This window comes from Lepisma saccharinum, chromosome 2 (genome assembly GCF_977018435.1).
Source record: "Lepisma saccharinum chromosome 2, izLepSacc3.1, whole genome shotgun sequence".
Taxonomy (NCBI): Eukaryota; Metazoa; Arthropoda; class Insecta; order Zygentoma; family Lepismatidae; genus Lepisma; species Lepisma saccharinum.
The window spans coordinates 28,886,981-28,902,395 of NC_139230.1; the positions used below are offsets into that span (position 1 = coordinate 28,886,981).

Genomic DNA, 15,415 nt, shown 5'->3' on the forward strand with positions numbered 1-15,415 from the left:
TGCAGTTAGTATTTGAATGCATTTTGATATTAGCTTTTGCACGTCTCGTTCAAGAAAAGGCTTTAAATGTTAGGTTTTTTTTATATATAAAGTGTGTTGTGGGGCCTCTCATCTACAACTGTAATTATTAGAATTTTGAAAACTGTGGAATCATTTGTTCTTTGGTTGGAATGGTAGAACCTTGTTCCTGTATTTTTTCACTCAACGTTTTCGATCCAATGCATTTTTACTTTGATTATTCTGTTCGAATACTAACTAAATGAACTTTATTTCTGTTCTTAACAATTAGAGTAACAAACTTTCGGCTTTCTTGTATCCTTAAATGAACAATGTCAATTTCCAGGGGGGTCCACCGACCCGTTCGACCCCCCCCTCCCGACGCCCATGGGGACAGTCCATTCCTTTTAATCCATGTCCCTACTTTTTCGTCTCGGCTCGGACACTACTTGCTATAAGGGAAGAAGGACTCTTGCACCACTACAGACATTGTACTGCTTACGTAGGACTTTCTGTAGAATACTGTGTACATTATTAAAATTGTCTGAACTTTTTATGAGTCAAAAACAGTTGTTTGACACTCGACAAATAGGAACCCCTTCATTATTGAATGGTTTCTTCTACATATTGCACTGTTACAAATGTTTCACATAATTAGAATAGGTCTTTGATAAATTTTCTCAGTATGATATGAAAATTCTGTTAGGTGACTGTAATGCACAGATTGGCAAAGAAGAGACATTTAAACCCACGATTGGTAAAGAAAGTCTTCATGAATTAAGTAATGATAATGGTATAAGATTGATAACTTTTGCAACCTCAAAGAATTTAATTGTAAAAAGTACCACATTTAAACATAAAGATATCCATAAATATACCTGGTCTTCTCCAGATGGTAAAACTCATAATTAAATAGATCATATTCTCATTGATAAGAGAAGGCATACTAGTATAATTGACGTTCGTTCACACAGAGGTGCTGACTGTGCCAGTGACCATTATTTAGTAATTGCTAAATTAAGAGAAAGACTCGCAGTGAAAATATAAATGAAACAGACGTAAATAAGAATTGGGAGTACATACGTAATGCAATAGAATCAGCAGCTAAAGAAAGTATAGGATACCATAAACCGAGAAAAAGTAAGCCATGGTTTGATAATGAATGTCATAATCTAATAGAAATAAGAAATCAGGCTAGACTTAGGTGGTTAAATAACTCTGATGATACAAATCTAAGCAATTATAATAGAATAAAACGAGAAGTTTAGAAGTAAAAAAAGAGATTACTTGAAAAGCAAAATTAACGAAATTGAAACAAACAGCAAAAACAAAAATATCAGAGATTTATATAAAGGTGTAAATGAATTTAGAAAGGGGTGGCAACCTAAAGTAAACTGGATAAAAGATAAAGACGGTGATTTTTTGGCTGACCCAAGTGATATTTTAAATAGATGGAAGATATACTTTAATGACCTTTTAAATGTTCATATAGGAGATAAATCAGAAGTAAATGAAGTACACACAGCAGAACCTTTAGTCCCAGAACCTAACTTGACTGAAGTTAAAGATGCTACTAAAAGGCTAAAGAATAACAAAGCACCTGGCATTGTTTTAATACCAGCTGAGTTAATTAAATATGGTGGGAATTCGTTAATATGTCAAATTCATAAATTAATTTGTTTAATATGGAATAAAGAAGAAATCCCTCAACAGTGGAAAGAATCCATAATTGTTCCTGTGTTTAAAAAAGGTGATAAAATGAACTGCAATAATTACCGTGGAATTTCTCTACTCTCAACAACATATAAAATATTATCTAAACATTCTTTTAACAAGACTAACCCCATATGCTAATGAAATTATAGGTGATTATCAATGTGGATTTAAACGTAACAGATCAACTACAGATCAAATTTTTCACATTAGACAGACACTTGAGAAAAAGTGGGAATATAATCAAAATGTCCATCAGCTTTTCATTGATTTCAAAAAAGCATATGATTCGGTCAAAAGAGAGAAATTATATAATATATTGGTCGAGTTTGGAATACCTAAGAAGCTTGTTAATATGATAAAAGTATCCACCAGTGAAACAGAAAGTAAAATTCGTGTGAGTATTAATGTGTCTGACAAATTTGCAATTCATGATGAGTTAAAACAAGGAGATGCAATATCTCCATTGCTCTTTAATTTTGCCTTAGAATATGCTGTTAGGAAGGTAAAAGAAACTAACGAAGGACTAAAATTAAATGATGTGACTCAGTTGTTAGCATATGCAGATGATGTAGACTTATTAGGGGATGATATAAATACAACTAAGAATAATGCTAAAATATTTTTCAAAACTGCTAATGAGATAGGTTTGGAAGTTAGCAAAGAGAAAACTAAATATATGCTTACAGGCCGAAACGAAGTGTTAGGTAATAATCAAATTCTAATTATTGATAACAACTCATTTGAACCAGTTTCCAAATTCAAATACTTACGAGTAATATTAACAAATGAAAATTATATTAAAGAGGAAATAAAAAGTAGGCTTAATTCAGGAAATGCATGTTACTTCTCTCTTCATAAACTTTTGTCTTCTCGTTTAATATCTAAGGAACTAAATGTTAAAATATACAAAACCATAATTTTGCCTGTATTAATATATTGGTGTGAAACTTGGTCCCTTACATTGAAAGAAGAACATAAATTGAGAGTATTTGAAAATAAGATCCTTAGGAAAATATTTGGACCTAAAAGGGATGAGGAGACAGGTGAGTGGAGAAGGTTACATAATTTAGAAGTACATAATTTGTATTCATGTCCAGATATTATTAGAATAATTAAATCAAGAAGACTTAGGTGGGCAGGCCATGTGGCACGAATGGGAGAGGAAAGAGGAGTTTACAGGATTCTTCTTTCGATGTTACCAGCAATCGAAATATGGCATCTTCTGTCTTTAATGTATGCAATCCCGTTCATAGCTTCGGAGTTGTAAATGGAATGGCATTTATTTTTACTGCCGTTTAAATTCTAAAATAGAAATATATGACATGCCGTGCTATGTTATAACGATATCATGCCAACAGTCAGTGTTATCACTTACCTTTTCCTATACAAAATGCATATCTTAACACACACCTATGTTGCTTATCATATTTGATGCGTTTGCATATGAGAAATGATTCACAAAATTTGAAATTGATATTTACACCACAAAATGTCTAGTGTAACCCGTATCAAACTACAAATTTTATAGCTTTCTAACCGAAATAATAAATGTGAAACACTATCACATTTTCATCGTGTTTGATAATAAGCTGTCCTACATCTTCCACTATCAGACCTCCATGGTCCACACACTACGAATCCAGGGGTTGCAGGTTCGAGCCTGGGAATGAGTGTTCTTTGTGAGCAGAAACGAAACCACAATTTTATATCTGGAGAGGAGGGGTCAAGTACCAGGACAAACGTGCCAATAATAATAGTAGTAATGTAGTGGTGGTATAGTAATAATAGTAGCATTAAAACACGTTATTATCGCCGTAAATCATGCAAAAGGGGGTAAAAGTCGGTGGTAAAGCATTTGTGTTTGGAAAAATGATTTGAAATATTTTTCCAACACGTTCAATTATTTCATATTAGCTAATAATGGAAAACAAGCACACCAACTGCATTTTTGAAAGACAGAATATGCATGACGAACATTTTTCTTTTTGTACATATGACACGTATAACTTTTATGTACAACATATATTTTACACATAGCTATGCAACATGGAGCGACGTAAAATAAGAAAATACATATGCAACATGTTAACGCTAAATTGTGTACGTATTCAAAGTTTCTTTAATATATATATATATATATATATATATTGTTTAAATACATTAAATGATCAATTCATCCTCCAAATTGTCTCTCAAATGTGCGCGCTCCTTTTCCTCAAAAGAATTGTTCATGCATTTAAGCAGCAACAATTTGAAGTATATATCTGGCCTTACTTTTCTCTCAGGTAATTTAGAATGCATTACAGAAAAGAATCATATTGGGATCGAAGCGAGCAGGAAAATCTGTAGATCCAAATATTTGCAAACTGAAAACAATATTGATTTAATAGGGCACATATAATTTCACGGGGCGCCATGGCATTCTCTTTAACATTTTCTTTTTTTCATTTTGATGGTTTTGGCTCCCAGGGCTGACTCCCGCCGCCTCCTAGCTTGGACTATAAGAACAGGAGATATTTTGTGTGCGAGCGAAGTGAAATACGAAATATACTTTTATTTGTATAAAATTTGAAATCGAGGAGGCAATTGCACCTCTGTGCCCCCTGCAAGTGCCCTTAGCCGTCTGGGAGAAAAATGCAAGAAACACTTAAAAACTAATTCCATCTTGAGTATCCATTTGTCCTGCTACTCTTAGATTCTGCCAGTCATGTTTCTTTACATCAATGTTTGCCCCCCCCCCCTAGATTGGACTTTCGTCCAAGATTGGGGGGACAATGCCCCTACCCCCCTTTGGTTGCAGCACTGTTTGTGAGTGTGTCTTCATCAATTTCACGTTATCACTCATTGTCGCGATTAGCTAGATGTGGCAGAAAAGCAACGCTAAGTAACAAAAATCAAATATCCATTCCCTCTCTCTCTATCACATGAATCGCTATTACCAAAAGGTACACTTTGGAAACAAAAAATTATGCAGTTCAAACTTCATAGCAACACATCCAAGAAAAACATCCGAACACATTAGGCACCCTTAATACAAGACTACTCAAAATGTCACAACTGTTCTAGATAATGAAAATTGCGAAATCATTTCCCGAAGTCTGAATCTCCAAAGGAATCCCCCCCCCCCCAATCCTGGTACGACATTATACGGAATCCCACAGACCTTCATAAATTACAAAATCAATAAATGTGTTTGTTATGTTGCCAGAGTAATACAGGATATAATTGTAAAGATTAGTGAGAATTCCAGGTAGGAATGTGTTCTGTATTTTTCACAGGGGGGGAATAGCAGGCTCTCAGGGGGGCAGTTGCCCCCATGCCCCCTCTAGGTACGGGCCTGAAGCTGTGACTAAATAAAAAGCAAATTGCCACAAACTTTCTTATTCTAGTGAGTGATAAACCAGATAATAGCTATTGTTTGTAATAATCCAATTAATATCTAATTCTAAATGAATATGCACATGTAAAAAAAAAAAGACAACTTAAATATATGTTGAATAAAAAATTTCTACTTTCAGGTTCAAGGCTGGACAAGCATTGGTTCCTGGTGCGGGACACCTCGGTTAAAACAGAACGGCTGCTCACCTTGGTGCCACGCACCCCTCATTCCCCCATCCCTTGTAACCCAACAACTCGCAATACATTACTTGAACTCTTCCTCGCTCTTCAGCATCCTTATATATATCCTGTACTGGATCTGGATTTCCGGGAAATTGGTGGACAGGCATATGTTATCACTGTACTGCCTTTTAATGGAAAAGGAAGTCTAAAAGATCTAATTTACAGGGTTAGTATGAATATGTGCACCCACAATGCGCAATTTACCAGATGTATATTGCAGAGTTGACGTACTTGGTAGCATGTTACTTATTTTGGTACTTGCATTAGTAATGTTACCAAAAATTGCACAAGTACAGTAATGGCACTTCGTTACTTTGCATTACTTTCATTGTGTTTGATAAATTCAGAACTGGAGGATTTATTTGCCAGAATGGAGCCTTGTTGTGTTGTTATAAAAATAAGTAAAGAAGAGTGAATATTCTTCTTAAAGCAAGTTTGATTGTTGCCCTTATTTTTGTACTCTTAGAAGATGGATATTAGTGAATCCATGGTAATGTATTCATAAAATTTCTATTTGTCTGTCATGATATACATACTCACATGTAGTTTGCAATGGGCCAAATGGTGTTCAACCAAACCATGAAATGTTTGCCACCACATAGTATCAAACTTGGAATTACTTGATTACCAGGTAAAATTATTACCATTAATGTATGAAGAAAGTCAGATTTTATGTGACTATCATACTGGAAAAGTCCCGCACTGTGGCCATGTGATCTAAGGCATCAGGATTTGGTTTCAGGCTATGGGACATGCGCTGGTTCGAGTCTCCTGGGAGGAAGAATAACAACTTTTCTCCTGAGATTTCAGCCAGTGTATGGGACTGATTGCCACCCATCATTGTGAGGAAATTGGGGAGCTATGAATGGGTAGCGTAACCTGATCATGGTAAACCAGCAACAATGACTGGAGGTTCATCATGATAACCACACATCACCCCGTAACTGGTTGGATCGTCGCACACCTCTGCTGAGGCATGTGGAAGTGAGACCAACAGTCCATAGGTAGTCCTTGGCCCTCAAAGGCTGTTGCACCATGGATTATGTTATGTTTATCATAGTGAAAAATAAACCACACTATACAATTTTCATCCCATGATGTGCTGATTATTCACTGTATTCATCATTATTTGTCTCCATTTCGAAATAATATGTTTTAGTATTAGAAGAGGTTCTCTGCTATTGCCATTGATAAAAAATGCACTTACATATTGTACAAATGCACCTATTACATCAGGGTTATGTGTCAATATTGTGTTGGTGAATTCATCATGTCAGACATAAAGATATGTTAGCACAAATATGTGTATAATATATACAGTTATCATAGTCATGTATTATTTGATTACATTTTTTATTTACAATACAAGACAATGTGCATGTTTTAGTAACAAACATTAGTAGTGAACATAAAAAGAAGCCAAGAATTTGCAATGTACGTCTCTCAGTTTATCAACTCAGACAATTAGGTTGTATGTACTTTGTGGTATGCCAAGGAAAGTTATATACCTTGTTTCTTGCCATGTATCAGGCATTTTTTTCTTTTTGGAGATCGGTTTTAATCTTAAACTGCCTCCCTTGTCATGATACTGCAATTTGAATTATATGGAATAATTTTTGTTACAAGGTAAATTACCTTAATTACTGCAAATTTTACAGAGTCGATGGCAAGATGACTGGAGTCAAAAATATGGTCAGCGTAGTGCAGGCCTTCCAATTTCACAAGTTCAGAGGCTAGGAAGGCAAATCCTAGAAGCGTTGCTGTTTCTAAGAGATCGAGGCTTTCCACCATGTGGACATCTTCATTCTGGGAATATTATTTTGCAAAATGGTGTTGCCAGGTAAACTTTCATTCATATTTACAGTGTATGATGTAAAGGTTTGGAGCCATTCATTTAAAATTCTTTTTCATATTTCATTCTGTGTATCTGGTGTATGGAATAAGTGAAAATTCAGAGGAAACGGTGAAATTTAATTTTTTGACTACCTTGATAAAGATTACAATCTTGTTCTCCATATTAACTTTATTCATTGTGCTGTTGGTAATACTAATTGCAAGTAAAGTGCAGGAATCCTTCTTTTCTTTAAGAAGACTCACAGTGCAAGTCCGTTGTAATAACCACAATGAAAATGCACTGTGTTTCTTAGACATTATGAATGTTACAACTTATTAAGAATATCGCAACTATCTTACAGGCAGCTGACAGCTGCTTTGGCTTATTGTGTGGGTTCACTGCACCTACATAATCTGAGCTCAATTTGTAGATTCCCATTATGCATTTTAAGGGCTTCTTCATGTATCATTTTCTTATAATTAAGTGCATGAGGCTCGGGAAGTTGGAACCAATCTTGCTGCCTGGGCTGCTGAGAATAATAATTATCCAATATAACAGTTTTGCTTCTTTTGTTTCTTTTATTTATTTATTTATTTTTGGGTTTATTTTATTTCACTTTTCTGCCAATTTTGATTAATCACAAAGGGTGAGTGACATAATGAAATTGGTGAAGGGACAATCACAAAGAACACCTGTGCCCAGACTGGGATTCAAATCTGGGACCCCTGAACATCATTGCATGGTGTGCTAGCAACTTCATCATAGAGGTTGGCTATTATGGTCTTACATCGAACCAACCTTTGGAACAAAAACCAAGTTTTTTAAAAAAAAAAAATATATTAACATGCAGCTTCAAAAGCAGGTCCAGTCAAATTTCAAATATTCCAGCCTACATACGGATTCACCACAACTCATTTATCAACAGAAGGATTATTTCAGTCCTCTGGTAATAGACGAGATGTTTATCCTAATGCTATTTTTTTCCCTTTTCTTGTGTTTCACATCATTTGTTTTCCATGTGTTATTTAAGATTAAGTACTCATTTCTTATGCTCTTAAAGAGTACATCTGCAGTTGTCTGAATATTTAGACATTCGATTCTGCTTCAATAGACACATTTGTAGCCATCTGAATGATATTGAAAACTGTGGGAAAGACCTACTTCACAGTGAGAAATGAATAAAAATGCAATGATAAGCGAACATGAAATGCATAATTTACTGCACTTGGATTAATTAATAGGTCTTTGTTAATAACTTCATTTTGTATTTTTGTTCTTAGGTTAACAGGGTTGGAAAATACTCTGCTTGGCTATACATCTCGGATACATCCAATTATTTGGACAAGAGTTAAAAATGAGCCATCAGCTATAGATACAGTATGCTTTGGTGAGTTATATTTTAAAGTTGTTCTATTCTTTGATGTTAATACTTTTTGTACAGTTTTGGAATAATGCCAGCCAGCAAGAGTGCATGCAGTATGGAGCCAGGTACCCTAGGTTGAAAATTTGGGTATGGCATGGATATTTGATTTTTTATTCCTTCTTCTGTTGTCATATATTTTCACCATTCATCCTCATTCTCACACTGAACTCGGAGAGGTTGAAATACAGAGGCTGATTCATTTATATTGAGCAGAATTCAATGTGCCACTGTACCGTGTATACGCAACGCATTGCCGTGAGATTGCCCCGAGGCAAGCAACAGTATCTCGGTAGTCACACAGTAGAGCAGTGTGGTCGAGCATAGTCTGATGCCGCCGAAACTGAACAGATTCTGTGAGGGGTACATTGTTGTCCTTTCCGACGGTAAGTTCATGGCGTCGCGCATCATAGAAATGTGTACAGTTCATAATTTTCATGTAGGTCGTGCCACTGTGATTCGTATTATATGGAAATATGGTGCACAGAGTCCTGGGCCCACCACACCTACACGGGCAGCTAGAAACCGGCCTCCCGTGAAGAGGACCCTCCTGCTATTGCATGTTGTTCGGCGTATGGCGACCTCCAAAAATCCCCCCACACCGCATGCAATGGCCAGCAAATGCCGCACATCGCAGGTGACAATCAACTGCGCCATTCACATGTATTTACGCCTCAAGGTCATTCACAAGAGCAGTGTGCACTCCCTGAAACCGTGTCATGTGGCTGAGCGAAAAAAGAACTGCAGGAGGCTGTACGAACGTCATCTAGCGGGTGATCGGTGGAAGTGGAACAGGAAACTGGAATTTATGCAATTCCCTTATCTGACATCCCTGTCAAGAGTCCAGATGCCAGTCCAATGGATGATTATTGTGCTTTCGGACTCTTCAAGTGGAACCTGTCCCATCGTCGAGTCCGCACCATCTCCGGCTTGTGGAAAGCCTGTAACAAGGAGTGGGATGCAATACCCATGGTCCAGCTGCAACGCAGTCTCCTGCAATGGAAACTCCGATGCCGGGCAATAGTCAATAGTGGTGGCCTGCAGATCGAACACAACTGGTGGTGGAAACACTGCATTTCCTAGGTAGGTGGCACATTCGAATTCAATATAAATGAATCAACCTCTGTAGGATGCAAAATAAACAAATATACAATTATAGTGGCAATTTTGTTTCAAGAATGCTAAGCATTTGAAACAAATAAATATTACCCATCAACTGACATTTCTAGATATCTTCTCTGTTGTCTTGTATCTCAACCTGCAAGGGCTTCCCCATTTCTATTTTCTTTATACTGTAAGAATGAATCTGAAAATGATAATGAGTATTTAAAAATAAGCTTATTTAATTTGGTACAGCTAATGCACATATAAACAGGCAGAAACAATAGTTGATCTTGGTGATGTTGCATGCAAACCACTTTAAATTTGATTGATTGAATTGTTTTTTTTTTTAAGTTCACTTTATGCACAGTAAGGCTAATTGGGACTGGACCTACAGTTTGAAGTCGGATCTGAACCACTATGTGCCTCCACCGGGTATCAAACCCAGGACCCCTTGATTACAAGGCAACGATGCTAGTATGACCCATAAATTTTGACACCCATGAATGAGGTAGTAGTAGTAGTAGTAGTATTACTGTCAAGTCCATAGTCTGAATGTCAGTGTTCGGAAAGTTACTTTTTTTAAATTAACTAGTTAGTTACTTGCCTAAAAAAAGTAATAGCATTACAGTTACTCATTTTAAAATGTAACCCAGTTACAGTTACTTGTGCTTGAAAAATAACTGTAAGTTACTTTTACAGTTACTTCATACTGAAAATTTTCTTGCAAACAATTGCATTGTGTATATACAGCTGATGATCATTGATCGGAATAAAATAATATTTGAAGACTTTCATACATGAATTTGAATTTATGCTTCTGGTTGGTACATAATATAAGTCTTCACATATTTTTATTATTCTGCAGAGGCAGAGGTATTCCTGTAAGGAGGGGACAAATTACCAATTATTTTTCGTGGAGGGGGGGGGGGTCAGTTTCAAATTCGAAAACCATTCTTCGAATTCCCCTTAACAATAATAAATAACACACATACACTATGTAACATTGTTATTCGTACACATAGAATTCCCGAGGAAAAAATGTCATATCTACTAGTAAATATAATCATTTTCATATGTACCTGGAAATTAATGTTATTGAAGATTTCACCAACAAATGTCAATAAAAATGTATGTTCGAAGTGTATAAACGGAGCATATAATTTGTGTGAAAAGAGAAAAACATGCTGTTTCATGCAACATTGTTATTCGTACAGGCAAGAGTTTCAATCTTCCTCACATACAGTGCCACCGCTATTCGGGCGATTTCGTGCAGTTTGCAACTTCATAACAAGTTTGAACATGCAGGCGCACTCCCCGTCAAGCAGAATGCTGGCATAGGTATTGTTGTAGGCCTATCATCTATATATCAGCGTGTTCGAAATGGGCAAGGTGAAGGAACTTAGTTCCGATCTGAAGGATGTTATTATAAATTTGGCCCTTAGAGGCTATTTGTTAAGAAAAATTGGACAAACAGTCAATAAATCACACTCCACAGTTCAATACATAGTAAACAAATTTAGAGAGGAAGGTTCAACACAGAATGTGCTGAGAAAACCAAAAGAGAGACGGTTGAATAAACGTGATGAACACTTTATTTTAAAAAGAGTGCAAGAAAACCCCTGACTAAGTGTTCCTCAGTTACGACCGTTAGTAGAAAATGTTGCTGGCAAAATGATGTCTGATCAAACTGTCGGACGTGCCTTGTGGAAGCATGGATATCATGGCAGAATACCACGAAAGAGTCCGTATGTAAATAAGGTGAATCGCAGGAATAGACTTTCATTCGCGAGAGAGCACATCCACAAGGACCAGGAATTTTGGGATAGTGTCATATGGTCAGACGAGTTCAAGATTAATATATACAGGTCAGATGGGATAAATAGGGCCTGGAGAAAATCAAATATAAACAATTATCACATTAACACAGTTCCAACAGTTAAACACGGTGGTGGGTCATTAATGATTTGGGACTGTATGTCGTCCAAAGGTGTTGGTACCATCCAGTTTATTGATGGTATCATGGATGCATATGTCTATTTGGACATATTGAAGAACAATGTAAAGCAGAGTGCCCAAAAATGGACATGCCGCCTATCTACAGATTCCAACAAGACAATGACAGTAAGCATAAGGTGCGAGTTAACATGAATTGGCTAATATGGAATGTGCCCAAACTACTACAAACACCAGCTCAAAGTCCAGACTTAAATCCCGTTGAGCATTTATGGGCAATTTTGAAGAGGCAAGTCCATAAAGCAGGCGTCAAGTCCAAACAAGAGTTGAAAACTGTTGTGCAAGCTGAGTGGAATAAAATAAGCTCTGAAACATGTTTGAAACTGGTTAATTCTATGAAGAAGAGGTGTCAAGCAGTAATTAAAGCCAAAGGATACGCATCAAAGTATTAGAACTGTCAGTCAATTTGCTCTGAATATACTTTTTTCTTTTATATTATTAAGTGCACGAATAGAAAAGTTGTACAAAAAATGGTATGTTTCTCTTTCAGTTTCATTTAATTTATTCTTGTCATTGGTTATACAGAATTTTGGTAAGATTTTATGTTCCTAATGATATTAGTTATTGAATTGTAAAGAAACAATTTCAGAAGAGTGTATTTCATTTCAGATATGAAAGCATTTTCTTTGAAAATCCATGTGTACGAATAAGAATGTTACATATTAAATCGAAAAACATCTCACATTTTAACTACACACACAAGCACCTGCATCGCTGGTAATGAAAAATGCACCATGTTTTCAATTAGCAATGTGGCCAATGTTAACTTTTGGGACCCAATTATTATTAAATATGTGCTATATGCTATTCTTTTTAGTATTCAAGTAATTACTCATAGCATATTGGTTACGTGCCTATTACTCACTATCTGTAATTACTCATATTTAACAACTGTATAAAATATGCATGTAGTCCGTACAGTCAACCAGTTAGCACATGAGAAGTAATAAATATCATTATCACATACTTCTTAATTACTTTAAAATGATATACTTCTCATGAATGAAGAAAAATGAAATAGATGGTATTTTTTTGTTCTCAGCCAAGCCCATAGCCAGGCAGGGGCCGGGGGGGCTGAGCCCCCTGGAACTGATGTGAGCCCCCCTCCCCTGGCAATGCCATTAGCCCCCTTGACATTAGGTAGAACTATTTTGTATAATTTGTTTGCACTGAAGAGTGAAAATGTATACAGCAGATATTACTTTGCTCACAACTTTGGTGAAGGATAAAGTGAGAGAAAGTGTAAGTATCGGCAAGTATTTAGAAGATTCTCTTTTTTAGACTTTAGAAAGTTCTTTCATAGGGGAGATTCTTTGTCTGTACCTTCACTGCCCCTGTTGTGGCCTCTCGTTTAGACAGAAATCTGTGACTTTGATGGCATCATGCACATTCCCTTCACAGCTTCTAAGTTTTGGAAACAAGGGGGGATTTCATTGCTTCAGCCGGGGGAAATGTACTGTAGGGTAGACACTATGAATATTGTGTATTTTTTTATCAATTCTTGCTATGGGTCTGTTTCCAGCAGCAAGATAATAATTTAAAGAAAACAATCCATTTTCACAGTGCACAGAAGTTCTTATCAGAATTATAGCAGCAATGAAAAAGAGCACTCACTTATTTAACTTTCAGACCGAAGCGATACATAACACGTATCTTTTGAAATGCAACCTTCAAAAATAAATGCAGTCTTTTGAACTGAGGCAACATGACAACTGTATGTGTCGCTTATCGCTTGCATGTCACTCGGCCTGTTGGAATATGCAATGAATGCTTTCTTATAGATTGAAGGGGCCATTTCGTTTGTTGCTTCAGTGTGAAATTCCCATGTCTGTTGTAGTTTCACAGGTGACAAGTGATACGTGTCACTCCGAAATGAACCCTTAATAATATATGAAACCTTTTGAACTGAAGCGTGATGCTCAGACTGAATGAATACCATCATGCCTCAGTTTGTTATTTGCATGGTGAATGCATGCAGATAGACTTGTCGTTTCAGTGTGAAACTTCCATGTCACTTGGCCTGTCTCTTCCATATGAACGCTCCGTTAAGGGAGATTTTAGATCAAAGCAACAAGCTACACAGCTCCTCAGTCTACAAGCAAGCATATGCCACATGTAGGCAAACAACATAACTTTAAAAAGGAAATCGAAATAATTAAAATACTATTTAAGATTCATTTTGACATACCTGTAGGTGTTGATATGTTCATTCACTGATTTTGGTTAACGAGCGGTAGCCATTTACCCATGCAGAAAATCAGCAATAAAGTACTTGCATTCCCTATCGCTATACACTCATTGTCTGAAGCTATCAACCAAGTGGACCTGTTTGTTACCCTCTAGGTAACTTCCTGAAATAGATTCCATTCTCAGTATGAGGAACGTTGAAATCTGGAAATGTTTGTCAAGAAGACATTTAACCCCCGAGAAGGATTAAATGCGCTCGCTCCACCGCCGTTCTTTGAAGGACAGGGAAACCAAGCAGAAAGTTGGCATCTATGCTTTCAGTCAGCCTTGAAATTTTGCCTTAGATGATTTGACGAAAATCTTTAGAATAACAAATTTAGATCTTCTTCCACATTAAAAATATTCAAGTTAGCAATTTAAGTCGTAAAGTAACTGTAAAAGTAACTGTTGAAATGTTACTTCTATTGCAAAAAGTAACTGTGTTACAGTTACAGCTACTTGATTTTAAAAGTAACTAGTTAGTTACAATTCCTCAAAAAAATAACTGTTACTTGTATCTAGTTACTTCCAAACACTGCTGAATGTGTAAGGCCAATGGTGGTCATAATCAATGTTAAAAGGATCCTGGGTTGTGCAACAAATAGTAAATGTTCTATGTTCATTATTGATTTATATAAATATTTGCTGTAGAACTCCAAGATGAATTTACTACTTCCAGGTAGCTGTGGAATTATTTTGTTGTGAGCCTGGTGGTCATTTACCGGCTTACTAATTATTTGCATTTTCTTACTACACCATATTTCTGCCACTTTTGCCTAATTGTGGTGATGAGAGTGAAGATGATTGTTTACTAATTAATTATCTACTGTAGTAACTTAAAACATGTTGTGAAGGTAATGCATATTAGGGATACATAGGGATCTGTTGTTGCCTTTTGTTTTTCAATACATTTATTCAACAATCAAATAATATTATGTTTTACATTATGTGGAGCTCTTAACCTCATGAGCTAGAATTTCTATTTCATTAACGCATTTTAAGATCAGTTGTTTATTGATTTTGATATTATTTTAAATTATATACTGCTTATTTGCTCGTTAACATCTAAATTCAATTTTGTAACGCTTATATCTTTCTAGGCCATATCTTGTTTGAAATGTGTGCTGGTTATGAACTTTGTACCCCCCAACCTATGCCAAGCCATCTCCTAGATATCCAGGACTATCCTCAGGTAAGAGATATACTTCAAGTTTGTCCAAGTATTTAGATGCAAGATGTACTAAATACATCTTCAATTACTCTACAAACAAATACTTAGTGTACCCCAATTTTATGTATGGCAGCTCATGGGTATATACAGTTCCATTTACACAAAAAAATCTGTTATACATCAATTGTCATGATTGTTGGGCACATTACAAGGCATTTAACAAATTATGTTGTTTCCAAAAGTTCTATTTCGTTAGGTATGCCATGCAAATGTTGTGTTTCTGAAATTAATATAGTAGTCATAATCTATTTTA

General features: G+C 35.9%; 1 protein-coding gene across 5 annotated transcripts in view; it reads left to right on the top strand.

The window, feature by feature from the left end:
• Positions 1–15,415, top strand: part of Slob (Slowpoke binding protein) — a 395,646-nt gene that overhangs the window by 354,418 nt on the left and 25,813 nt on the right. For all 5 annotated transcript variants that reach the window (XM_083117203.1, XM_083117204.1, XM_083117201.1 and 2 more), the window contains 4 exons: positions 5,232–5,500; positions 6,993–7,174; positions 8,449–8,555; positions 15,032–15,123. In XM_083117203.1, coding sequence (XP_082973329.1) covers positions 5,232–5,500; positions 6,993–7,174; positions 8,449–8,555; positions 15,032–15,123 — 650 coding nt within the window. The remainder of the gene's footprint in view (positions 1–5,231; positions 5,501–6,992; positions 7,175–8,448; positions 8,556–15,031; positions 15,124–15,415) is intronic.